A 27,225-nucleotide genomic window follows, 5' to 3' on the forward strand; every position below is an offset into this window, starting at 1 on the left:
GTCGGTACGAATTTAGATTCCCGTGTACGTTCTTGAGCCCTCGCATCAGCGAACCAAACATATCACAACAGTATCACTACGGGAACGCTATTTGCTCGAAAAGACTTGTTCCACAGAACAATGAATAGCCTTACCTCACATAAGATCCATTGCGTTTAATGACATGCGATAGCCAAACAACTTGGTAACGGTAACAAAACAGTTTCTGTTTTTTACCCCTCTCTCTTCCAATCATAGACCAACATGATTAATTCCTAGGAGATGCTCTTAGCCTTGCGCACGTTCACGCATTTACTTTTTGGGATAAATGTGTATATAACCCAGGGAATGTCTCACAAATTGTTCAGTATTCCCCGAGGCTGTCCCCGGAAAAGGATATTAAGAAAACTTCGAAGGATATAAGGTAAACTTAATGCATTTGAAATGACCTTTCCCATTGGCATGCTTCTGTTCTTATCACAAAAGGCTTATCTCGAGAAACTTGACTTTTAAACTTACTTAGCTGCGCCAGATTATCGAGTGGCTGTCGTATCAAACGACCCTTTCTCAGTTCACTCTCTATGCTTAGTACCTCTGTTGAGGTTTTGCTTGAAGGAATCAAACAGTCTATGGTAACGAACTGTAGTAGGCTAAGGAGCGACCCGGCTCAATAGTAACCGAAACTCTAAACAACGGAATTTTAATATCAAGAGTTACATCAACAGAATTGCATTTTAATGCTGATTTTAAATATATAAGTTTCATCAAGTTTAGTCTTACCCATCAAAAGTTACAAGCCTGAGAAAATTTGCCTTATTTCAGAAATTAGGGGTACAAACCCCTAAAAATCATAGAATCTTAACGAAAATAACACCATCAGATTCAACGTGTCAGAGAACCGTACATTAGAGGTTTCAAATTCCTATCTGCAAAAGTGTGTTTTTTTTTTTTTTTTTTTTTTTCCACAAAACAAATCATGGATGCATGTTTATTTGTTTTTTTTTTCCCAGGGGTGATCGTATCAACCCACTGGTCCTAGAATGTTGCAAGAGGGCTCATTCTAACGGAAATTAAAAGTTCTGGTACCCTTTTTAAGTGACCAAAAAAATTGGAGGGCACCTAGGCCCCCTCCCACGCTCATTTTTTCTCAAGGTCACCGGATCAAAATTCTAAGATAGCCATTTTATTCAGCATAGTCAAAAAACCTAGAAAGTATGTCTTTGGGGACGGCTTACTCCCCCACAGTCCCCGTGGAAGGGGCTGCAAGTCACAAACTTTGACCAGTGTTTACACATAGTAATGGTTATTGGGAAGTGTACAGATAATTTCAGGGGGATTTTTTTGGTTGGGGAGGGATTGAGGGGAGGGGGCTATACGGGGGGAACTTTCCATGGAAAATTTTTCATGGGGGAATAGAATTTCCATGAAGGGGGTGCAGGATTTTTTAAGCATTTTTTTAAAGAGGAATGAAAAAAATAATATGAAAAAGTTTCTTCAACTGAAAGTAAGGAGCAGTATTAAAACTTAAAACAAGAGAAATTATTTCGTATATGAGGGGTTCACCTCCTCCTAATACCTCGCTCTTTACGCTAAAGTAATCTTATTAATTTCAGCTATTTATTCTACGACCCATGTGATTCAGGGGTCATTATTAAGGAATTGGGACAAAATTTCAACTATTACTCCTCAGCCCCCCGCTCTTCACGCTAAAGGTTTTCACTGTTTTAAAAAGTAGAATTGAGAGATAGAGCCAAACTTTAGCGTAAGGAGCGGGTTGTTGAGGAGGGAACAGCCTCTTTCATATAAGGAGTAATTTCTCTTCGTTTTAAGTTTTAATGTCGCTCCTTACTTTCAGTTAATTTTTTTTTTATTTAATCAATATATGGCTTTGATGGGATATCTTACTGGAGGATTTCAAGAAGGTATATTTTAATGAATAATTAAATCCCAGCGATTTAATGTATCTTTCGTTATTAACACATAGTATAGCAATTTAGATGTAGCTTTTCAGTAACAAGTGATGGCTGTTTGCCTCTTTGACCGTCTGTCTAGAGGGCATTTGTAATTTTTTTTTTTTTTTAACTTATGAGATTAAGATCCTTCCCTTTTTATTTCAGAGCTAGGAAAATTTACCTTACGGTTTAATAAAGCAAAGGGAGGATTGATTTAGCTGGATGTGGGTAAAAAAAAAATCTCTATCAGGAAGAAATATTTTTTTGATATTTTAAAGAAGGTAATAGAGCTAGGTGAATGTAATTTTTGTATTCAGCTCGAATTTCAGCAGAAAAGCGGAGGATACTTTAAACACAGGCCGTTGTCCTTCTCGAATCGAAGAAAATTTTACCATTCAGCTTGAATTTTAGCAGTCAAGCGAAAGATATTGTAAACACGAACCGTTGCCCTTCTCGAATCGAAACATTCCGCTCGAGTTTTAGCCGTCAAGTGGAGAATATTTTAAACACAAGCCGTTGTCCTTCTAAAATCGAATAAAATTTTAGCATTCAGCTCGAATTTTAGCAGTTAAGCGGAATATATTTTAAACACAGGCCGTTGCCCTTTTCAAATCGAATAAAATTTTAGCATTCAGCTCGAATTTTAGCAGTCAAGCGAAAGACATTGTAAACACAAACCGTTGCCCTTCTCGAATCGAAGAAAATCTTAGCATCCAGCTCAAATTTTAGCAGGCAAGCGGAGGATATTTTAAACACAAGCCCTTGCCCTTTTCAAATCGAATCAAACTTTAGCATTCAGCTCGAATTTTAGCAGTCAAGCGGAAGATATTTTAAACACAAGCCGTTGCCCTTCTCGAATCGAGTAAAATTTTAGCATTCAGCTCGAATTTTAGCAGTCAAGCGGAAGATATTCTAAACACAAGCCGTTGTCTTCTCGAATGGAATAAAATTTTAGCATTCGTTTTTCCTATTTACGATCAAGATTTCTTCAACTGCAAAAAGTTGGAAAATTTAAATGCTATGTACAAAATTGTCTTAAATTTTTCTCCTGATCTAGAGCTCATATGGTTTTCCTTGCTACTATTTTGTCAAGGACAATGGATGTTCTTCTAGCTGACTGCTATGATCCAAAAGGCGTTAGGTTACGAGGTAAAAATTTTATGTAGAAGCAGAACATCCATTAAACAAAGATTTGTTGGACTTTCCGCGCTATCAATGATTAGCTAGTTTGTGCAAAAAGTAGTTTTTGAGAACAATTAAAAAAAAGTTTTTTTAATGAAAGCAAGGAGCAATATTAAAACTTAAAACGAACAGAAATTACTCCGTATATGAAAGGGGCTTTTCCTCCTCAGCGCCTCGCTCTTTACGCTAATTTTTGACTCTTTGTCTTAACTCTGCTTTTCAAAACAGTAAGAAACTTTAGCGTAAAGAGCGGGGCGTTGAGGAGGAGAAGCCCCTTTCATATACGGAGTACTTTCTGTTCGTTTTAAGTTTTAATGTTGCTCCTTACTTTATTTAAAACACATGCTTTTTTATTTAATTTCTGGACGATTTTGAATTAATGCATATTTTGACCTTGGCTCTCCGCACATAAACAATTAAAACGAAATTTGCATATTAATTAATTGCAATTAATCGAAAGATTTTGAGAAAAAAGAGTGAGGGAGGAGGCCTAGTTGCCCTCCAATTTTTTTATTACTTAAAAAGGCAATTAGAACTTTTAAATTTTTTACAAACGTTTTCATTGGTAAAAAATATACGTAACTTACGAATTAACTTATGTAACGAACTTCTATATTCGTATGTTTTATTGCATATAAGAGGGGGTTCAACCCTCGTTGCTACCTCGCTCTTTACAGTAAAGCTTAAATTTTGTCCCAACTTCTTAAGAATGACCTCTGAATCACAAAGGCCGTAGAATAAATAGTTGAAATTACTAAAAATACTTTAGCGTAAAGAGTGAGGTATTACGAGGAGGTAAACCCCTCATATGTGTAATGATTTTTGTTTGTTTTAAGTTTTATTGCTGCTCCTTACTTTCAGTAGAAAAAGCTTTTCATGTTTATTTTTTCATTGTTTTTTTCAAATAATACTAGAAAATTCTGCGCTCCCTTCATTGAAATTCTCTTCTCCCATGAGAATTTCCTCCATGGAAACATCCTCCTACGTAACCCCCGTCCCCTCAACTCCTCCCCCTGAACCAAAAAATTCCCCTGAAAACCATTGTACACTTCCCAGTAACCATTACTATATGTAAACACAGGTCAAAGTTTGTAACCTGCAGCCCCTCCCACGGGAACTACGGGGGAGTAAGTCGTCCTTAAAGACATAGTTATTAGGTTTTTCGACTATGGTGAATAAAATGGTCATCTCAAAATTTTGATTTGGTGACTTTCGGGAAAAATGAGCGTGGGAGGGGGCCTAGGTGCCCTCCAATTTGTTTGGTCATTTAAAAATACCACTAGAACTTTTAATTTCCTTTAGAATGAGCCCTCTTGCGACATTCTAGGACTACTCAGTCGATACGATCACTCCTGGGAAAAAAAACAAACAAAAAAACAAATAAGCACGCATCCGTTATCTGTCTTGTGGCAAAAAATGCAAAATTCCACATTTTTGTAGATAGGAGCTTGAAACTTCTACAATAAGGTTCTCTGATACGCTGAATCTGATGGTATGATTTTCGTTAGGATTGTATGAGTTTTAGGGGGTATTTTCCCCTATTTTCTAAAATGAGGCAAATTTTCTCAGGCTCATAACTTTTGATAGGTAAGACTGATCTTGATGAAACTTAGATATTTAAAATAAGCTTTAAAATTTGCTTCTTTTGATGTAACTATTGGTATCAAAATTCCATTTTTTAGAATTTCGGTTACTATTGAGCCGGGTCGCTCCTTACAACAGTTCGTTACCACAAACTGTTTGATATACATAAAAACGTCAATGATATTAAAAGATCCATTTTCTAGCCATTTCTACGATCAGAAAGGAGATAATAAACTTTAGAAAAGACAGAGACTTCTAGTATCTTAAGAACAAATTAAGGTTAGGGAAACCAATGGATGGAGCTTGGTTAGCATTTTAGTGTAGGCTTAAAATCTCGGTCCTAGACAAAATTATTCCTAGTCTTTGAATTACTGCATCAAAAATCTAGATTCTATTAACAGATTTCGCCTACACTAACCCTGAGCAAAAAACTTGACCTCTCTTGATATCTATTCTCATGGCTGCTGTGAAAGCTCCGTGTTGTGCATCCTGCCTAATTTATACTACATGGTTTCCGCAAAATAATTTTAGCTGTTTTGTCAAGCCATGTGTTCAGTTGCAAAGCTTTAGCTTTGGTTCAGTACCTATTCAATATTCCTCTGAAGCGGCCATATAAATAGCTGTTTAGATTTTTATTATTTTTTATTTTTTTTTAAAGCGCTATAGCCTTGAAAAATAAAATCCCTAGTGAACATAATGGTAATTAAAATTTCTAATAGATTGAACTCACGAATATTGTTGACCTTAGAAAAGTTTTCCTCTTTGAGTCTGGAATAAGTCCTTATAACCATCCCAATTAAACCTATTTTTGCTTATCTAAACTGAAGTATTACTACTCGGATAACTTGTTTTCCTCAGATCGTCCGATTTGTAAGATTTTGTTCTTAAACTCTCAGATCATAAGTTTCCCTGAAAAGTCTTCTTTTTTGTGTTTTTCCCCACAAAGGTCATCATTTAAAATGAACGGTCGTAGAAAGTTGGTTAAGGGCTCACTGGATTATAATTCCAAGTTCTATGACCCTAACTTAGGGCCAAGGTGGATTGGAGAGAAACATAACACTCCTTTATATATAATGATTAATCTTTTGTTTTATTTGCCTTTTAACTTGCGCCAAAACTTCTTCATTCATTTTACAGTGCCAATACCTCTTAAGAGAATCTGACAGCTTTGAACCAAATACCAAGTTCAAATAAGTCTTGGAAATAGAGCAGTTTTTTTTTTTTAATGGGGTGGGGAAAACAAAGGATATTCTTAGTAACTACGAAACCATAAAATCTACGATATAAGAGATAAAATAGGAGGTTTGTATTGGACCTGCAATATCAAACTATCGAAGAAATTACTTTTTGAATCCTCTGAGCACCTCAACAACACCGGTTTGTCTTTATTCACTTCCCAACTATTTTTGTACCCTCCTCCCACCCCATATAACTCTAGCTATAACAATAATTGCATACAAACAAAAGATCTCTAAGGAAAACAAAACCAAAAAAAGGAAAATAAAACATGAAATGTGAGATTCGAATATGACATTCAACTTCAAATAAAAGTGGGACTTTTGAAGCCTCTTGTCATAAGAACAAAGAGGAGTTGTAAGGCTCTTTTCTCCAAATATGTTTTATTTAGGTTAGTCCCTTTCTTCTCCTGTCTCAAGGAGTAGAAAACTATTTACGCATGAAACAAAGTATAGAAAAAAACTAGATATAAATATAAATATAAATATAAAATATAAATAATAAGAAATATAATAAATATAAATATAAAAAATAAATATAAGATATAAATATAAAATTCGAATATGTCATTCAGCTTTAAATTATTAAAAAGTAAGCCTTAGGAATTCCCTTAGTCCCAGTCAATCCCTTTTACTTTAATTTGTCTTTCGCTCATATCAAAACTTCTTCATTCATTTTGCAGTACAAGAACCTCGTAAAAGAAGCTGACAGCTCTCTAGCAAAACCTGTCACAATTTGAGAGAGTATATGCTTTTCTTCCAATCATTAGATATCTCTGGAGTTGACATTCCTTTTTCTGTAAAGACAGGGAGGCGAGAGGTACTGTAAAATTCTATTACCCACTTTCAAAAGCTCTGAAAGTTGGGAAAAAGTTCCCGCTTCTAAAGGAAATTATGTGTATAATAACTCTCATTAATCTCCTTTTCGTTCGAGATGATTGGGGAATGAAATTAATTTTGTCGCCAGGAATTGTATAAGCGACTATCAAGAGTTTCTTTGAAAGTAAGCTATGAATTTGGGAGCTCTATCTAACGTTTTTTTCCCTTTTTGTCACCATAACATCCCATCTGTGTGATAAGGGACGTAAACACAAACCCGAATATATAACATAATGGAAACATTTATTTGAAGGTTCATTTTCTCGAAGTTATAATCAACGTTATAATAGTTAACCCAAATTAACCCAAAATAGCCGATTAATCTAAAATAGTTTGGGTTAATCCTTGAAACCAAAATATTGTTCATATTGATCATTTCAAATTTATAACAATAGCAAAGAGTTCGCAGTAACGAACTGTAAGTAAGGAGTGACCCGGCTCAATAGTTACCGAAAGTAAAAAAAAATGACTATGATACTAATAGATACATCAAAAAAATTATATTTTCAGGCTGATTTTAAAAATACAAGTTTTATCAAGTTTAGTTTCAACCATCAAAAGTTACAAGCCTGAGAAAATTTATGAATTAGGCCTGCATAAAGTGTTGGTTATTGGAAAGTATACAGACATTTTCAGGGGGGTTTTTTCGTGTTTGTGGGAGTGAGGGGGGTTAAGGGAAGGGCAGGAGGGGGGTTCAGGGTAGAGGGTTACGTGGGAGGATATTTTCTTGGGGTAAGAGAATTTTTCATGAAGGGGGTGCCGGATTTCCCAGCGTTATTTAAAAACGATCAGAAATTAAATACAAAAAACAATTTTTTTTCAACTGAAAGTGAGGAGCATCATTAAACATTAAAACAAACATAAATTATTACGTATAGGAGGAGTTTCGCCCCCTCGTCAATACCTCACTCTTTACGCTAAAGTTTTTTAGTACTTTCAAAAGAGCTATTTATTCTAATTAAACGGCCTTTGTGATTCAGGGGTTATTCTTAAAGAAATGGTACAAAATTCGAAAGAGAAAAATATTCACGAGGGGACAAACCCTCTCATACATGTACTAATTTTTCTTTGTTTTGGTTTTTAATGTTGCACCTTATTTTCACTTGAAACAAAATTTGTTTTTTATTTAATTTTTAAATGAATTGGAAAAAAAACTAAAGAAGAAGAAAGATGTCGAAAACTATTTTCTGTTTATTATCATTTCAATTTCAAAGTTTCAGATTAAATCTCATTAGTTCAACAAACATAATTAAAACAAACACCATCAAATTCCAGCACACAATATGAAGGAGAGAGGGGCAAATAAATCGACAAAACAGGAATCGATTACTTTTACTTTTATCTCAGATATGTTTGAAAAAAAAAAACACCATCAAATACCCTGTATTAAAACGCATGAATTTTAACTCCTTTCCTTAAATACATTAAAAATTGGCAAAAGAGGCAAAACATTAAAATAAAATTCAAAAAAGGAAAATAATTTTTTCAATGAAAAGTGAACAATTCCACTAAAACCTTAGACGAGCATAAACAAAGTCATATAATATTTCAAACTTAAAATAACCAGAAATTACTATCAATGAATAAATGAAATCCAAAACAAACAGAAATTGAAATAACTAATTACATAAAACATAACGATAACATACATAAATATATATATATATATATATATATATATATATATATATATATATATATATATATATATATATATATATATATATATATATATATATATATATATATATATGTATATATATATATATATATATATATATATATATATATATATATATATATATATATATACATATATATATATATATATACATATATATATATATATATATGTATATATATATATATATATATATATATATATATATATATATATATATATATATATATATATATATATATATATATATATATATACATATATATATATATATATATATATATATATATATATATATATATATATATATTTATATATGTATATATATATATTTATATATATATATATATATATATATATATATATATATATATATATATATATATATATATATATATATATATATATATATATTTATCAAATCGTAATGAATAGCAAAATGAATAATCAAATCAAACCTAAAATTAACAGAAAGTGCTGCAAACAGGAGTAGGGATAATTACTGATCCCCCCCCCTCGCTAAACCTTCTAAGAACTATTGTGTCCTTTTGAGTTTTATTGAAAACTGGATGTGTTCTCAACAGTTTAGTTTAATTCTTCAAAATGTTAACGAGAAATAAAAAATAAATGAAATAACCACAATATTCAAGATTCCAAATTCTATTTAATAGAGTTTTGTAATTTCAATGCTAAAATTATAAAAGGAAAATGTTGAAAATACTTTTATTTTTCAGTAAAGCGCAATTGACTCAATAATAGCTAGAAACTATGTGGGGAGGGGAGAAGAGTATTACTACTCCAGTTTCTGATAATCTCTGTTCCTTATATTTTGGCTTGATTATTAATTTTAGCTTCTACTCGTCATAAGATTTATTTATTCACCTGCTGTCTTTACGTATGATATGACTTTTTATTTTAATATCTTTTTGTTTTGGTTTTATTTATTCAGTGATGGTAATTTATGGTCATTTTAAGTTTGAATTATTAGAGGATTTTAATTCTTGTGGTCTTAGGCCTTATAATAGCTCTTTTCTTTCATAACTTCTTTCTCTGAAAAGTTTTTTTAATCACTTTCTCTTAGTTTTTGACTACCATATTTTATTATTCTTTAATACCATAAATATCTTTTCTGTATTCTCTACTTAAGGGGTATCAGATTCTAAGTTAAATTCTTAAGTCGTCTAAGGTTATCGGATTAATGTTTTTCTCCGCATTCACATAAATTTTGTTCAGTTTGAAATTAAAGTTATGGACGGTTCTTGAACTAAGCTTTTGATTCAACTGCAACCTTAAGATAATATACTCGAAAATCTCTTCAGCGAGAATGTTCAAAAGATTGAGTATGAACGGAAGTTGAATAGGAAAATAAATATGCGTCAAAACTATCGCTAGGCTGTCTTCATTTTTATCACTTTAAATTCTTTTACTTGTTGCTCTGGCGTAAGTGTATGCTTGGTGGAGTGTCTAAATGGGGTTATTTTGACAACTTGAATGTACATAATGTGTTTGATTGAGCTCAACATCCTCCCGAACATTCCCTGGACGTTTCAGCTTCATACCATCAGCTATTCTCTATAATATATATCACATACGTCCTTTCGATAAGCTAGATGCACATAATGTCTTTTTATTTGGTTCTAAATCTCCCTCAATAATCCTCAAAAGTTATAACTTAATATACTTAGGTGTTCCTGAGAAAATACAGAAGTTCCATTTTGAAAACCTGGATATACACAGAGTCTTGTACATTGAATTTAACAGCCCCCTCATCATTCCCTGAAAGTTTAAACATTATACCCTAGCTGTTCCTGAGAAAGTGCAGTCTAATACCCTTAGCCGTGCCTGAGGTATTGCAGATACACCGTTTTGACAACCTGATATTCCTGAAAGTTTCAACTGAACACCCTTAGTTGCTCTTGATATAGTGTTGATACGACCTTTTTGACAGCCTGGTTGCGCTTAGTGTCTTCTTATTTAGTTAAATACCCCTGATCATTCCAAGGAAGTTTCAACTTAGTACTATTAGCGTTCCTGTGATAAATAGAGAAAGGGCCCTTGGTCGCTTTCCAGTCAATTCTGACTCTTAAAAAGGGTACCCTTCTATATGAACTGACCCGTAAAAAAAAAAAAAAAAATAAATCATATATAGATTGATTATGGCTCTATGCTATCGGCAACGTAGGGGCGCTGCCTTCGACGCACATGGCAAAGGAAAATTAATAAATCGCAATTTGACTACTTTTCTATCAATGGTCCAATCAAAGATCACTTCTTTGTTCTTTTCTGTTAGTCGTGACTTAGTTTTTTGCATTAAATGTAAAACATTCTGCTTTGTAATTATATACCATGTAAAATATATAACATTTCATAGATATCTAATTTTTCGCCTTGTGAACTTCTTTGCTTGAAGAAATATATGATCCAACAGACATCACAAACAAACTTGGCACAAAAAATATTACATCCCCTTAGATTTTTGTCACTCATTGCCTTATTGCAAAGAGAATAACACAAGATGGTCAAGATTAGTCTTCCAACCAGTTCGTGGTAACGAACTGTAAGTAAAGAGTGACTCGATTCAATAGTAACCGAAACTCTAAAAAAGGCTTAGGGGAAGAGCTGCTTTACTCGTGTTAATAGTAATTTTTGTTTATATAAAGGTGTTAAGCTAAACATCTATTTTTTCTTGTTCTATTTTTTCTATTTTTTCTATTTTTTTCTACCATGTGTTTATGAACAATAACTATGATTTGTATTTTTATCCGCACATAGCTTTCAAATAGTTCGTGTTAACGAACTGTAAGTAAGGAGCGACTCGGCTCAATAGTAACAGAAATGCTATAAAACGAAATTTTGTTACCAATAGATACATGAAAAGAATCAGCATGTTATGCTGATTCTAAATGTATAAAACTAATCAAGTTTAGTGATCCCCATCAAAAGCTACGAGGCTGATAATTTTTTATTGTTTTAAAAAGTAGAGCTGGAGAAAGAGTCAAACTTTAGCGTATAAAGCGAGGCGTTGAGGAGGGGACGACCCCTTTCATATACGGAATAGTTTCTGTTCGTTTTAAGTTTTAATGTCACTCCTTACTTGCAGTTAAAAAACTTGTTTTTTTTATGTAATTCAAAAAAACATAAAACCATCAAATATGTACTGGACTGTTTGGTTCCAATGAGGTTTGGGCCAAGTTGCATAGATAGATAATTTAGCTAAGTTCGCTTACTCCATCGTTTACTTTAGAAATGACTAAGAAATGAATTATTAAAAATCCAATGCAAAATTATTGCTATTCATTTACCAAGTTGAATCACAGTGTCATAAAGCCTTAACTAACCATTTTTGCAATTCAAACACAATACAATTTAATAGTATATTTAGACTACAGTTAATTGAAGTATCATTTTCCTAACAAAGAATTGTTAACAATAAATATAAAGGTTTTGCTTTTCCGCTAACAAAATCCTGTATTTAATTTACTATTATTGTGCATAGCCAATTTGTATTTAAAATTTAATTTGCTACCGAGAACTTGTTAGTTTTAAAAAATCTCTGTCTATCTGGGAGGGGGCTTTGAGTTCTTGGGTTGGATATACATATTACCGGCAATTTCTTACAGCAAAGTTTTTTTTTTATAGGAGTTGAGTTGAGAAAATACGCGGTATGCACAGACACTATTTCGCAATGTTCTTAATGTACGATTTTTGACGAAATTTTCAGGTAAAACCTAAAAAATAGTTAAGTAGAAAAAGATATGCCGTTTAAAATTAGAGAGCCTTGCAGATGCAAGTCATATGATTCGGGATGGTAGCGAAGCATAATTCTAACAGTGTAAATGTGTGTCATTGTCTTGAGGTCTAAGGGCCAATGAAATGTTGAATGTCGTGAAAATATTTTTTTTCAAGAAGTATTGAAATATTGTTTTTGTGGCTGAAGTCTGAAAGATTGTCTGTTCAATTATTTTTCCAAGTGCTTTCCAAAATGGAAAATTCGGTACATTGTTTTCTGTTAAAAATAATTGCTTTAAAAATATATTTACTTGTTTAAGCCATTTATTTGTAATAAATAAAAGGATAAATCTCCCAATGGGTTACAATGTTGAAACCATATTCAATTTTTATTGTGATAAATTTTGATATTTTTCTTAATCTCAAGCAATATTTGAAAGGTGAGCTGGGGGCCAAAATATGACAAAACAATCCTTCCAATTATTTTTTAAACTTAAATAATGTTAAATATATTTCTAATCCACGTCCCTGAATTCATGTTTTCTAATTAAATTTGTCGTCAATGTGTCCCGGGTTGCGGACCATAGAGATCATTGGAAGACTGAAGGTCTTCCAATGAATTACATGTTAATTACGTGTTAATTACGTCTTCAATTACGTGATATCTGGAAGCTGTCAATTTGTCGAAGGAGTTGAATTACTTGAAAGATATGGGAAAATATGAAAAATCATAATATAAGGGGGAAGGGGTTTTATCTTTATTTTCAATATTGTCTCGGTGATTGAAATATGTTTCAAATAGACATTTTTTTTTTAACTGTTCTGAAGAATTAGAACAAAGTTTGGTTGTAATGTCATCAAACCTTCTCATGTGTGTCAAGTGGAGGAGGGGAGGAGGTGTTTAATGGGGATACTACCCCCTAGATTTTCTCACACCGCGCTTTAAATTTTGAAAAATGTTCATTTAAAAAATCATTGCCCCCCCCCCCTTAGATTTAGAAAAATATTTTTATTTGTAACTTCATTTAAAAAATTTGAAAAAATTCGTAGCCCCTCCTTAATTTCTTGAATTGGTGCCTCTGATTTAATATTACCATAAGCAGATCATTTTCCCCTTATTGTTTTCTAGTTAAAGCTTAATACTAATATGACGTTTATTTTAGGCGCAAGTAACGAGTTTAAGCTACACATCTGCAGATAGGCAACTGCTAATATGGAGCGTTGCCCTTTGTGCCATCGTTGCTGCAGCGCTGACAGCCGCTGGAGTCCTTTATTTGATACGACGTGGATCATCTGCAAGAAAAAAACTGGCAGCCATGGGAAAAGCCGATGCTGAAGCATCACAAGACTATAAAGTATGCTACTCATATGAATATTTGGGCAGAGTGTATGATCTTTTATAGAATAGAGAAGAAAGGCATTTAGGTATTCAGGATCCCAGAATGATCTACATGCCAGAATCATCACAGATCAGAATACAAATATTCAACAAATATATCCTCTAATAGACATGCCACTTCAAAGGGTTTTCCGCTCATTTGTAAACAACTAGCAAACCCTCAAGATCTTTCTAATTTGAATGCTTAATTTTCTTATTTCCAAGAAGGCCATAGATCATTCCAATTCTCCAGGCTTTGCTCAAGGCCCCCTTTCTCTTACTGAAACGCTATAATTTTCACAATTTCTGTTTGTTTATACATTTTCTCAGCTTTCTTTTCAGAGAGTTGTCCTGGATAATTAGCAAAAATCCATCTCAAGGTTTTGACGGACAAGAGGCTGGCTAGGAGGGGGAATAATTTTCTAAAGTGGGGTTGATGGTATAGGGATGAAAGCCCCAAAATTTTAATTCAGTATTTGAGTAGCTAGGAACACTTTTAGTCCGTCAACCATAAATACTGAAGATACTTGAATTATTCCAGTCCAATATATGCAAAAAATACATATCTTTCTGATAAATATTATATCTTTCTCGTAAAATAATAATATAACCTAAGTTTATTTTTATAATATTGATTTAAGCTGCCTCATACCAAAATTTATTTTTATGGGCTTCCTTTATCTTAATCTTTTACGTCTTTTATCTATTTTTTGTTATACATAAATTCAAGTATTACAAAATAACTGAAGAGCACTGATATAGTCAATTAACTGTGAAAAAAATATGTAAGGGATAAAACCCTATGAAAAACAAATCTGTAACTTGTCCCTTAGTAAATTAGTTCTACTACTGCTGAAAACTTGTTGCAGAACCAAGCCGTCAGTGGCAAACAAATCTGCCCACTTCCACCGCAATATGTTTGAAGCTATATTTTTTACACCCCCCTCTATGAAGTTCCAATCTCTTTTGAATCGTATCTTGTCTCCTTTCCCATCCAATTAGGGAACGACCTACTCTTCATTTAGCGCCAGATGGATGATCAAAAAAGTTCGCAATTCATCATTCTTCATTTGTTAAATCTGGCCCGGCCATTTTACCCTTTCTGTCAATATAGCCCCTGAAAGTGGGATCAAACTACATTTCTGACCTGGCCGTTTTAACCTTTCTGTCAATGTAACCCTAGAAAGTGGGATCGAACCACATTTCTCGCGAAGTGAGTTGTCTGATATACGGCCAGTAAAAAGAAAACAAAAAAACAACGAAGCGATCTTATTTTATCTCCTGTAACAGTCAATAAATCCACCCCTCAAAAAGTATGCCTATACTTCTGTGTTAGGGAGCAGAAGTGCCAGAAAATGCATCAAAACAAAAGTTGATAAAGGTTTAAAATAACAAACCCACGTATGACCTCTTCAGTTAGATATTTCTTTATTAATTGAGTTTCCTCTGGTCAAATATCGGAAATATCCAATTCAAACAACTTTATCTGCCCCCCCCCCCTATTCAAATACCCTTTTATTTATGTTGTGAAAGCCCTCCAGTCCTCCCTAAGACATACTATGATATCCCTACTCAAGGCTTGCACATTGTTGCACCTATGTTTACGAACATTTTTAATGTTTACACCTAACAGTACCTTGCCTGAAGAAGCCGAGCTCCACAAAAAAATGTTTCACCATTATCCTTTATAGGTTATATTTATATTCGGCAATTAATCCACTCATGCTCGTATCATATTACTATGCTTTATTTTTGCACTTGTTGGAGCCGTATCGCTTCTAAAAGCATACCCACTCAAAGGTTATGGGATAGAAAAATACAACCTATGAAGTGCTTATTATTTTTTCCAAAATCATTAAAATCTTTTCTTTGCTTCCATTTATAGACAAAAATAAACTTATTTATATAAAAAAAATTATAAGAGCAATAGAAAATAATTCACTTCAGGTCATTTGAGGTCATTCCAAAACATAGTTAAGAACATAAAGCTTGTTTCAAAACCGCGAAAGTAAAACCTCGTGAAATTCTGAGCTTTGCATCTTCTAAGTACGGTACATAATTGTTGGGTATTTTGTTCATTTATTAAATGTTAACTTGTTAAAATTATAAAATGACATTTTCATTACGTCAGTTTGGACAATTTCTTGTACCTAATTCTGCCAAGCAGTTTGAAATTCATCTCAGTCGTTATTTAGAAAGTCAACTTAGGACTTCCTGAATCTAATCGACTTTGCCTCTCTAGAGAAATGAAGCTAAAAACGTTTATCCAGTAAAGTGATGGAAGTGTTGTTTTACAGACCAGACGACAACTCAGACACAAACAATAGCTTACAGAACCTTTGTCGAGGTAGAATTGACAAAAAGAAATAAAAGTCATTTTCTTAAGAAGAGTACCAAGTTAGAGTAACTTGTTACTCAAGAGTAACAAGTAAGAGTTCGTAAGAGTAACGACAATTGCACTTCTTGGTAACCCACTTACCAACCCACTTGGTAACCAGCTTGGTAACGAGAACAACTGCTCATCTGAAGGAAACACTGTACTAAACAAAGAAGAGTATTACTTTTGATTCCCCATTTGACACTCTTTCCAATTATAATATTCACTGCTTTGACAGAAATATACAAACCCCCCCCTCTCTCTAATGTTCCAAGCTACAGCTCCAGGCTATATATGAAATTAAAAAACTCACTAATGATATTTTTAATTTACAGTATGTTTCTGTTAATGAGATTTTAATGTTTTGTTCCATTGTTATCCACGTTTTTCAAAATTATATATTTACCCAACTAATCTGTATTCTTCTAAAATGATATTGGTTTATTAAGCGTAGGCTATAACTATCCGTTAATAAAGAAATACTACGCATTAAGCAATGAAAAATAACGGGAAAACATGCTATTTCTCATTTTCCATATGTTATACCTGCCACCATTAGGGGGAGTGGGGCATTTTCAATGTAATGAATGTTAGGCTTGGAAATAATATGAATTGGGGTATCAAATGGTACTAGTATCTTTTTTATTACAGTGTTTCCTTCAGAAGAACCTCTGTTCCCTGGTGCTACCCATATCTTTGCCAGAAAACAAACAGTTTGACGGCAACTCAAAAACAAATATTTAATGTGGGACTGCTACCAGTCTTATGATCAAATTTTCATCATTAAATAATATTAATTAAAAACAAGAGCTAAGAGCTCATATGGCACTTGTGACGAGGCGAGAAGAGCTAAGAGCCAAGAGATCATATGGTATGAGCTCTAACAAAATTCTATGAATCAATAGATTGATTTAAAAAGGAAAATGAGAGGCTTAATGCCGGTCAAGATTTAAAATAAGAGCTCTGAGTCACAAAGTCCTTCTAAATATCAAAATTCATTAAGATCCGATCACCCACTCGTAAGTTATAAATACCTAATTTTTTCTAATTTTTCCTCTCCCTTTTGCCCCCCAGATGGTCGAATCTGGGAGAACGACTTTATCAAGTCAAATTGTGCAGCTCCCTGACACGCCTACCAATTTTCATCGCCCTAGCACGTCCAGAAGCACCGAACTCGCCAAATCACTGAACCCCTCCCCCCAACTCCCCCAAAGAGAGCGAATCCAGTACGATTCTGTCAATCTCGTATCAAGGACATTTGTTTATTCTATCTACCAAGCTTCATCCCGATTCCTACACTCCAAGTGTTTTTCCAAGATTTCCCCCTCCAAATCCCCACAATGTCAAAAGATCTGGTCGGGATTTGAAATAAGAGCTCTGAGACATGAATTCCTTCTAAAAATCAAATTTCATTACGATCCGATCATCTATTCGTAAGATATAAATACTCCAATTTTCATGTTTTCAAGAATTCCGGTTCCCCCCTCCAACTCCCCCGAATGTCACAGGATCTGGTCGGAATTTGAAATTAGAACTTTAAAGCACAAGATCCTTCTAAATATCAAATTTCATTAAGATCTGGTCACCCTTTCGTAAGTTACAAATACCTCAATTTTCAAAATTACCCCCCCCCCAATTCCACCAAAGAGAGCAGATCCGGTCCAGTTATGTCAGTCACGTATCTTAGACAGGTTTCTATTCTTCCCATCCAGTTTCATCCTGATCTCACCGCTTTAAGTATTTTCTAAGATTTCCGGTCCCCCCCAACTGCCCCCCCCCAATTACGCATGATCCGGTTGAGATTTAAAATAAGATATCGGAGTTACGAGGTCCTTCTAAATATGAAGTTTCATGAAGATCCGATCACTCCTTCGTAAGTTAAAAATACGTCATTTTTCTTATTTTTCAGAATTACCCCCCCCCCCCGCAATTGAGCGGATCCGTTCCAATTATGTAAATTACGTATGCAAGACTTCTGCTTATTTTTCCAACCAAGTTTCATCCCAATCCCTCTAATCTAAGCGTTTCCCATCATTTTAGGTCACCCCACCCCAAACTTCCCCCAATGTCACCAGATCCGGTCAGGATTTCAAATAAGAGCTTTGAGACACGATATCCTTCTAAAAATCAAATTTCATGGAGATCCAATCACCCGTTCGTAAGTTAAAAATACCTCATTTTTTCTAATTTTTCAGAATTAACCCCCCCCCCCCCCAACTACCCAAAAGAGAGCGGATCCGTTCTGGTTATGTCAATCATGTATCTAGGACTCGTTTTTTTCCACCAAGTTTCATCCCGATCCCTCCACTCTAAGTGTTTTCCAATTTTTAGGTTTCTGCCTCCCAACTCCCCCCCCAAATGTCACCAGATCCGGTCGGGTTTAAAATAAGAGCTCTGAGCCACGATTTCCTTCTAAATATCAAATTTCATTGAGATCCGATCACCCGTTCGTAAGTTAAAAATACCTTTTTTTCAGAAATACCCCCCCCCCAACTACCCAAAAGAGAGCGGATCCGTTCCGTTTATGTCAATCATCTATCTAGGACTTGTGTTTATTTTTCCCACCATGTTTCATCCCGATCCCTCCACTCTAAGTGTTTTCCAAGTTTTAGGTTTCCCCCTCCCAACTCCCCGCCCCCATCACCAGATCCGGTCGGGATTTAAAATAAGAGCTCTAAGACACGATATCCTTCTAAAAATCAAACTTCATTGAGATCCGATCACCCGTTCGTAAGTTGAAAATACCTCATTTTTCTAATTTTTAAGACTTACTCCCCCCCCCCCAACTACCCCAAAGAGAGCAAATCAGTTCCGATTATGTCAATCATGTATCTGGGACTTGCGCTTATTTTTTCCATCAAGTTTCATCCCGATCCCTCTACTCTAAGTATTTTCCAAGATTTTAGGTTCCCCCCTCCAACTCCCCCCAATGTCATCAGACCCAGTCGGGATTTAAAATAAGAGCTCTGAGACACAATATCATTCCAAACATCAAATTTCATTAAGATCCAATCACCCGCTCATAAGTTAAAAATACTTCATATTTTCTATTTTTCCGAATTAACCGACCCCTACTCCCCCCCCCAGATGGTCAAATCGGGAAAACAACTATTTCTAATTTAATCTGGTCCGGTCCCTGATACGCTTGCCAAATTTCATCGTCCTAGCTTACCTGGAAGTGCCTAAAGTAGCAAAACCGGGACCGACAGACCGACAGACCGACAGAATTGGCGACTGCTATATGTCACTTGGTTAATACCAAGTGCCATAAAAAACTAATTTTTTTAGCTGAAAGTAAGGAGCGGCATCTAAACTTAAAACGAACAGAAATTACTCCGTATATGAAATGGGTTGTCCTCTCCGCAATCCCTCGCTCTTTACGCTAAAGCTTTTAATTGTTTTAAAAAGTAGAATTGTGGCAAAGAGTCAAACTTTAGCGTAAAGAGCGAAGGATTGCGGAGGGGACAACTCATTTCATATACGGAGTAATTTCTGTTCGTTTTAAGTTTTAATGCCGCTCCTTACTTTCAGCTAAAAAAATTAGTTTTTTTTTATTTAATTTCTGAACGTTTTTGAATTAATGCACGTTTGGTTTTGGCTCTCCGCACTTAAATTATTAAAATGAAATTTGTATATTAATTCTTTTTTTGGCTAAATGGCTTTCTCTTAGTTTTGATCAGACGATTTTGAGACATAAGGGGTGGAGAAGGAGGCCTAGTTGCCCTCGAATTTTTTGGTTACTTAAAAAGGCAACTAGAACTTTTAATTTTTAACGAACGTTTTTATTAGTAAAAAATATACGTAACTTAAGAATTAACTTACGTAACAAACTTTCATAACCTTATATTTTTATTATGTATACGAGGGGGTTTGTACCCTCGTTAATAGCTCGCTCTTTACACTAAATCATAAGTTTTGTCCCAATTCTTTAAGAATGACCCCTGAATCAGAAAGGCCGTAGAATAAATAGTTGAAATTACTAAAAATACTTTAGCATAAAGAGCAAGGTATTTATCTCCTCCTAAATACCTCGCTCTTTATGCTAAAGTATTTTTAGAACCCCTCATATGCGTAATAATCTCTGTTCGTTTTAAGTTTCAATGCTACTTCTTCCTTTCATTTGAAAAAACGTTTTCATGTTTATTTTCATTGTTTTCTTATAGTAATGCTAGAGAATCCTGCGCCCTTGTCATTGAATTTTTCTTCCCCCATGACAGATTCCTCCAAGAAAAGATCCTCCAACATAGCCCCCTCTCCTCAGCCCCCTGAATAAAATCCCCCTGAAAACGTCTGTACACTTCCCAATAACCATTACTATATGTAAACATTGGTCAAAGTTTGTAACTTGCAGCCCCTCCCCCAGGGATTGTTGGGGAGTAAGTCATCCGCAAAGACATAGTTATTATGGTTTTCGACTATGATGAACAAAATGGCTATCTCAAAATTTTGATCCGTTGACTTTGGGAAAAAAATGAGCGTGGGAGGGGGCCTAGATGCCCTCCAATTTTTTTGGTCACTTAAAAAGGGCACTAGAACTTTTCATTTCCGTTAGAATGGGCCCTCTTACGACATTCTAGGGCCACTTGGTCGATACGATGACCCCTGGGAAAAAAAAAATAAAATAAAAAATAAACACGCACCCGTGATTTGTCTTCTGGCAAAAAATACAAAATTCCACATTTTTGTAGATAGGAGCTTGAAACTTCTACAGTAGGGTTCTCTGATACGCTGAATCTGATGGTGTCATTTTCGTTAAGATCCTATGACTTTTAGGGGGTGTTTCCCCCTATTTTCCTAAATAAGGCAAATTTTCTCAGAATCGTAACTTTTGATGGGTAAGACTAAACTTGATGAAACTTGTATATTTAAAATCAGCATTAAAATGCGATTCTTTTGATGTAGCTATTGATATCAAAATTCAATTTTTTAGAGTTTTGGTTACTATTGAGCCGGGTCGCTCCTTACTACAGTTCGTTACCACGAACTGTTTGATTTTCACCATGGTAAAATGTATATTTTTTTCGGAGTAAGCAATTCTGAAACCAACTATGCTCTTTGCAAAGCACTAAAAAGCAAAGTGTGCAAAGCACAAAGCACTTTGCAAAGCAGGTGTTTTGTTACGGCGTCTTTGAGATTAGTTATGTCACGTTATGAAAAGGTAAAAAAAAAATAACAAGGTGCGGCCAAAATAATTACATATTCGCAGTTGGTGGAATAAAAAAAATGTTAAATAGCAGTCCTTCTGCCAAAATCTTGGAAACATTTCTTGGAAAGAAATGTTGTTGCCACCAAGATAAAATATTATCGTTTGTAGTATAATATAGTATATATAGTTTATTATATAAGATACGTCTAATAGAATATAATATAAAAATTTATTTTAATAAAATATTATCAAGATCACTGTAAACAGTTTTGAAACCAACGAGGAATTTTGCAAAATTCTGTACTCATATTTTGCTGCTAGTGGTCAGCCTAGTCGTAAAACTGTTAAGCTTTATTTTCTATACTTATGTCATTGTGGTTATTCTTATAGCATCAAAGAGAATAAAAAGGATAAATATCCTCTAGAACTAATGTTGGCACATAAGGCGTGGAATCAATTGTTTGTTCTATTTTACAGGAACAAATAGCAAGCCCGTTGGACAGTGAGGACCAATATCGGGGCCCAGCATTACCAAGCAGAGTATAAATATACTGTTCATACGAGTTCATGGTAATGCTAAGGATGATAAAATAAATTACAAAAATATATCAGCAACATTTATTATTCACACATAAATTGCGGCAAGTAGAATTAAAAACAAATATAGTCGAAGGATTGTTATCGGTCCTACAATCATATTGTAAGCTGACGAAAATCTTTGCTAAATTCCATTGTTGCTTTTTTTGGCAATGGCGAAAATGGCGAGTTTGGTAATGGTGAACCTGACCAACCTATATTGTGTCTTTTATTATTTCCAAAAGTAACACTGATTTCACCCATATTATCCATGAGACGTCATGAGATGAGACAGGAGTTGCCGCAGTGAATCCAATATAATATAGCATTTGCATTTATTCTGTGTTAGGTAATATTAAACAATTTTGCAGGATTTGTGTCGAGCTAGAATGACAAAACCAGGTACTAAGGCTTCCTCTCATCCAGCTTTCCATGGGAAAGATGGTGAAGCGACTCCTTTGATTAAACAGCATCGTGACTCGGAATCCAATAGATCGTCAAGGTCAAGTACCTCCTCGTGGTAAGCTTTCATCTTTGTCTTCCTTCTTGCGAATTTCTTTTCCTTCTTGCCTATTTCAGTTATATTTGTTGAATATACGAACTCTCGTTAAAAGAGCTTTTTGGAAACCAGAAAAGCTGATGTTTTAGGTTTGTGAAACCTACTAAAACAGAACTACTCCTTGATATATAGCTTGGCAGACTATTTGCGAGCTTCTACCACCGACTTTTTCCTACTTACATGACTTTAAGTATTTCGCAAATACACGTCTATTTCTATGGAAAAGAGTAAGCCTTACACGGTAATGTGAAAGCAGTTCTGGCCTATAGAAATTATTTGAAAATAACGAAAAATAATTCATTTTCTTAGATATGCTACTTGATGAACTTTGAAAATTCAGAAAATTTTTGAAAATTCAGTCGTATTTTTAAAGCAATTGTTACATTTTCTATTTAAACTACGATGGCGAAATTTCCGAAAAAACGTTATAATCATTCCATTCGAAATTAAACAAAGAATCTAAAAATTCCAGGTTTTAAAGAAGAGATGTTTCTTCCGTCGAACATCGAAATTTTCCTATTGCATCTGCGTAGTAAGAGTTCATTTATTTATTTATTTATTTTTTTAATGTATTTTTCACTTTTTATCTACCAAGAGAATCTGTTATACATTTTTATTAGACAAAGCAGATTTGAAAAAAGGCAGAAAAAGGTAAAAATTAATTTCAGTTTCATTTTTTGTTTGGGTGTCTTTTAAATCTGAAATTCTCAAGACCAATAATTCTTAATGATCTTAACTGCCATAATCCAAAAGATTAATTTCAGTTTCATTTTTTGTTTGGGTGTCTCTTTTAAATCTAAAATTCTCAAGACCAATAATTTTTATTGATCTTGACTGCCGTAATCCAAAAGATGGTATGAGCCATTTTTTGTCAAACTGTGATTCGTAGCCAAAATTCTGAACTCAGAGCGTTCTATCTATTATTTAAGTCCTTTTTTGTTCCTTATTTGGTTTTCAAGAGACTTGTCTCTCCTCGAAAATGTGTTATATTCTGTTTCAACAATTGTAGAAATAATTAGAAAAAGGTGCTTTTCATATTGATTTTTTTTTTGTCAAAATAGCTGTTTTTTCAACGGTTTGAAAAAACTTTGAAAAATAATCACGAAAAATTTGAAATTCATTCTTTATTTTTTAAGATCTTAAAAAATGTCTATCTCATGCCATATCTCATGGTTTGTCTGTTATTTTGTAATTTACGCCTTGTAAATATCCGCCACATTATAACAATATAATGTCTGTAACCGATCTACAATGTTGGTGCACTACCAATTGTCAACCTGACAAGGAAAAGATGCTGGACCAAATTTTTTTCTGGTTATCTGCATGGTGTCATCATACTTTCATTCAACTTGGAGGAGAGGGGGAGTAATCAAACAAATTTATATTTATGCAGAAAAGTTGGATAAATGTTTGGCATTTTCCGGAAAGGTGTCACATTGGAAACCGTCGAATATTTATTTTTTCAGTCATCTGAGGGGGGGGGGTAAATCTATGCTTTACTCTTAGCAGGCAACCATAGTGAGAACACTTTAAAATGTAAAGTAATCCAATAAAGTAATCCATAGTGAGAACTCTTACAGTTAATGAATTTATTATTATATCCATTCGAAATTAGAATTTTCCATCAAAACTATCTTCTGATTGCTTGAAGCATAGCTAAAAATCTTACGAATTCTTGGTAGATAAGACTGGGTAAAAGACTTTTCTAATATTATTTATCTAACTCTAATTATCTAATATCATACTATTCTAATTATCTAATATTATCTATTATCACATTAGTCACTGAAAATTTCCAAAAGGAGAGTAAAGTTCGATCTTTGAGCTATATAAAAAGGACAACTAAAATAAAAGGCAAGAATTAACTAATTTCTTACACATCAATCCGTTGAACTTTCAGTCTTCAGTGTTAAATTATTGCTTAAGGCTAGTAAAAAAAAAATAATAAAAGAACAATTCTCTTAATACTTTATACCTTTGATAGTTAAATTTAACTTTCCCTGTAATAATTCCGAAATAAGGGTTCTCTCCTTTAGTCTTTTTCAGACAATACATTTAGAATAAATTAATGTTCTAAGAACTTATGTGTTGAACACTTTTCGTGTTCATTTTTTTTATTTTACAAGAGATTTTTTCTTTAAATAACCACCTCTCTTCAGACTTCACTAAAACATATAATCGTTGCTGGAATTACTCCAAAAAACTGTCCCTCTCCTTTAAACTTTATTAGTGAACATTTTTAAAATACATTAGTGCTTTGTACACGAATATGTTGAAACTTTCTTGTCTTCAATGTTAGATTATTTTTAAATTTGAAAACAAGAATTTTTAAAAATGACCAGCTGTCTCCAAACTTTTCAGATTTCATCGCTGGGATTTTCCCGAAAAACGTTTTTCCGCCTTTAACCTTTATTAGGTAACATGTTTAGAAGAAAAACATATCAATAAGATTTATCACATACGTCTGTGATTCAGGCAGTTCAAATTATATAGTTCTATAACTTTGAAATGCTGCATCACTGCATAGCTCTTAGCAGCTTTTATTGTTTCGAAGTTTGTACTTTGCGAAACGACCATTAGCTCGATACTCTATCCATGACAACTCTTAGCTCAACTGACAATGGTGTAGCTATGGAGTTTTATTTCCAAAGACGCCCTTTCTAGAGTATTAAATGTAAAGCTTTTGGAATTCGATCAGCACCAAGGTAACGAGCATCAATACTCCCTGAAAATACAGCCTAATGACAATATTCTTGGAAAGGGGAAAAAAAATCAGTGGGCTGAGATTACGAATTCATAAGCTTGATGTATCAAAGGGATTTGGTAACTTTGGTCTCTAATGTTACAAAAAAAGTTCTTGTAAAAGAAGAAGGATATAAAGCACCTGGGATATTCGTATCTGCGTTTGAAATCTTAGGCCAGAATATGAATCTTGGTGGAATCTCTAGAAACTTGATACCTTGATCCACTGAAGCCTAGAAACTTGTGTAGATTGATCTTTGTTATTTTAGACATCTTTTGGCATTAAGTTTTAAAGTTTAAATAACTCCTCTCATGGAATATAAAGAAGATAACTACACTGGCTGATCCTACCAAACAGATAAACTTGGGAGCTAACTCTGGCGATACTTCTAAAGGGGAGACAGGATAAAACAAAATTTATTCTATTTTAATTTTCCAGGTCTAATATTGTTACAAACTACTATTACTACTAACAGCTCACCGCAGCACCAATCCGCCTGAGGCCAACACAGCTGTCCACGCTCCTCCTCCAACTCAATCTATTCGAAGTATCCCTCTTTACAACCTCCAAGGAAGTTCAAATTTTCTATAAATCTTCCTTTATGACATTCTCCGACCCCAGACGAGGACGACCTGCTATCTGTTTAGCCCTAGATGGTTGGCCGAAAAGGACAATCTTCGGCAATCTGCCATCCTTCATCCACAGAACGTGCCCTAGCCGTCTCAAGCTTTCCCTCATCATAGCCCCAGAAAGTGGGATTGAATTCACACTTTCCGTGCAGCCTACTGTTTGAAATATGGTCAATTTCTCTGGAAAACGTTTAGTAAATCTTTATCCGCTTTTTGGAGCACCCACCCTTCAAAGCCACATTTGACCACTGTCTTCACTGTACCTTCCAATATTCTAATCTTGGTCTGAAGACTTATTTTCCTATTCTTTCAAACTTTTTTTAACTGTGAAAAAAACACACTGAACCTTGGCTATTCTACTTTTAACATCTTCACTACTCCCACCGTCTTTACTAATAATACTACAGATTAATCTTTTCGTTATTCAAAACACCTTTTCATCTTCACTTATTCCTAGTCTTTGTGACTTAGTCTTCTTAACATTAATTTTCAACTTATTTTAGTACCCTGAACTCGCAAAACCTCTAAAAATTCATTCATTTTGCTCATACTTTCATCTATGATGCTTAAATCATCAGCATAATTTAATTCCAGGAGAGTTTTCCCTCCCCATTTGATTTCATGGTCTCCTATTGCTTTTCTTGAGCTTCTTCAGGCAAAGCCCATCAAAATTATCCATATAAAGGGGGATAGAACAGAACCCTGCTTATCTCCTGATTTAGTATAAAACCAGTTTGCTAACCTTATTTCCTTAACCGCAGAAGTGTTATTCTCGTCCATAGTACTAATCACTTTAATGCATTTGTCTGGTATACCATACAAGGATAAGACCTTTGCTAAGGCTCTTCTATCAACATGATCGAACACTTGCTCATAATCTATAAGACTGAGAACCAAGGGTGTTTGAAAACTCAAGCATTTCTCAACTGTTAACTTAAGAGTGAAAATTTGGTCGACACATCCTCTACCTTTTCATAATATTCAGTAACTTACTTCTAACCTCAGAGACACCATATCTGAGAAACTCATTTACCACACTATCAGCACCTGGAACCTTAATATTTTTTTAATCCTTTTAGTGCTGTCGCTAATTCTTCCTCACAAAAAATCTTCCTTCGCATCCAAGGTATCACAAACTTTTTCATTTTCCTCTACATCTTTCCCTGCTACTGTGTCTCGGTTAGCACGTTCTCAAAATGTTTCACCCATCTCTCTTTAACTCTTTCCTTATCACTAATTGTGGCCCCATTCCTATCTTTAACTGGGACAAGTCCGGATTCACTGCTCAATTTATTAACGTGCCAATACAATATTTCACTATAATGCCGTCTAGATGCACCTTCCAGATTCTCTGCAGTTTTATCCATGAGCTCCACTTCGCAGCTTCTTACTTCATACTTTCATGCTTTGCTTCAATACATTAATACTTCATACTTTAAGGAGAAGAATTACAAACTCCTTCTTTTCTCTATAAAATATAGAGCTTTTTCACTAATATTCCTTGCCGTAGGCTTAACTTTCTTTCCCAAGACATCATTAGCAAATTCACAAATTGTTTTTTTTTATTATTCCTACCATCTTCCACATTGCCAAATT

At 34.1% G+C, this 27,225-nt stretch overlaps 1 protein-coding gene across 1 annotated transcript in view; it reads left to right on the forward strand.

Annotated features, from left to right (window-relative positions):
• Positions 1 to 27,225, forward strand: part of LOC136026953 (uncharacterized) — a 280,140-nt gene that overhangs the window by 217,503 nt on the left and 35,412 nt on the right. The window contains exons 16-17 of the mRNA XM_065703812.1: positions 13,385 to 13,576; positions 22,070 to 22,218. Of these exons, the coding sequence (XP_065559884.1) occupies positions 13,385 to 13,576; positions 22,070 to 22,218 (341 nt within the window). The remainder of the gene's footprint in view (positions 1 to 13,384; positions 13,577 to 22,069; positions 22,219 to 27,225) is intronic.

The sequence above is a fragment of the Artemia franciscana genome, chromosome 5 (assembly GCF_032884065.1).
Source record: "Artemia franciscana chromosome 5, ASM3288406v1, whole genome shotgun sequence".
NCBI lineage: Eukaryota > Metazoa > Arthropoda > Branchiopoda > Anostraca > Artemiidae > Artemia > Artemia franciscana.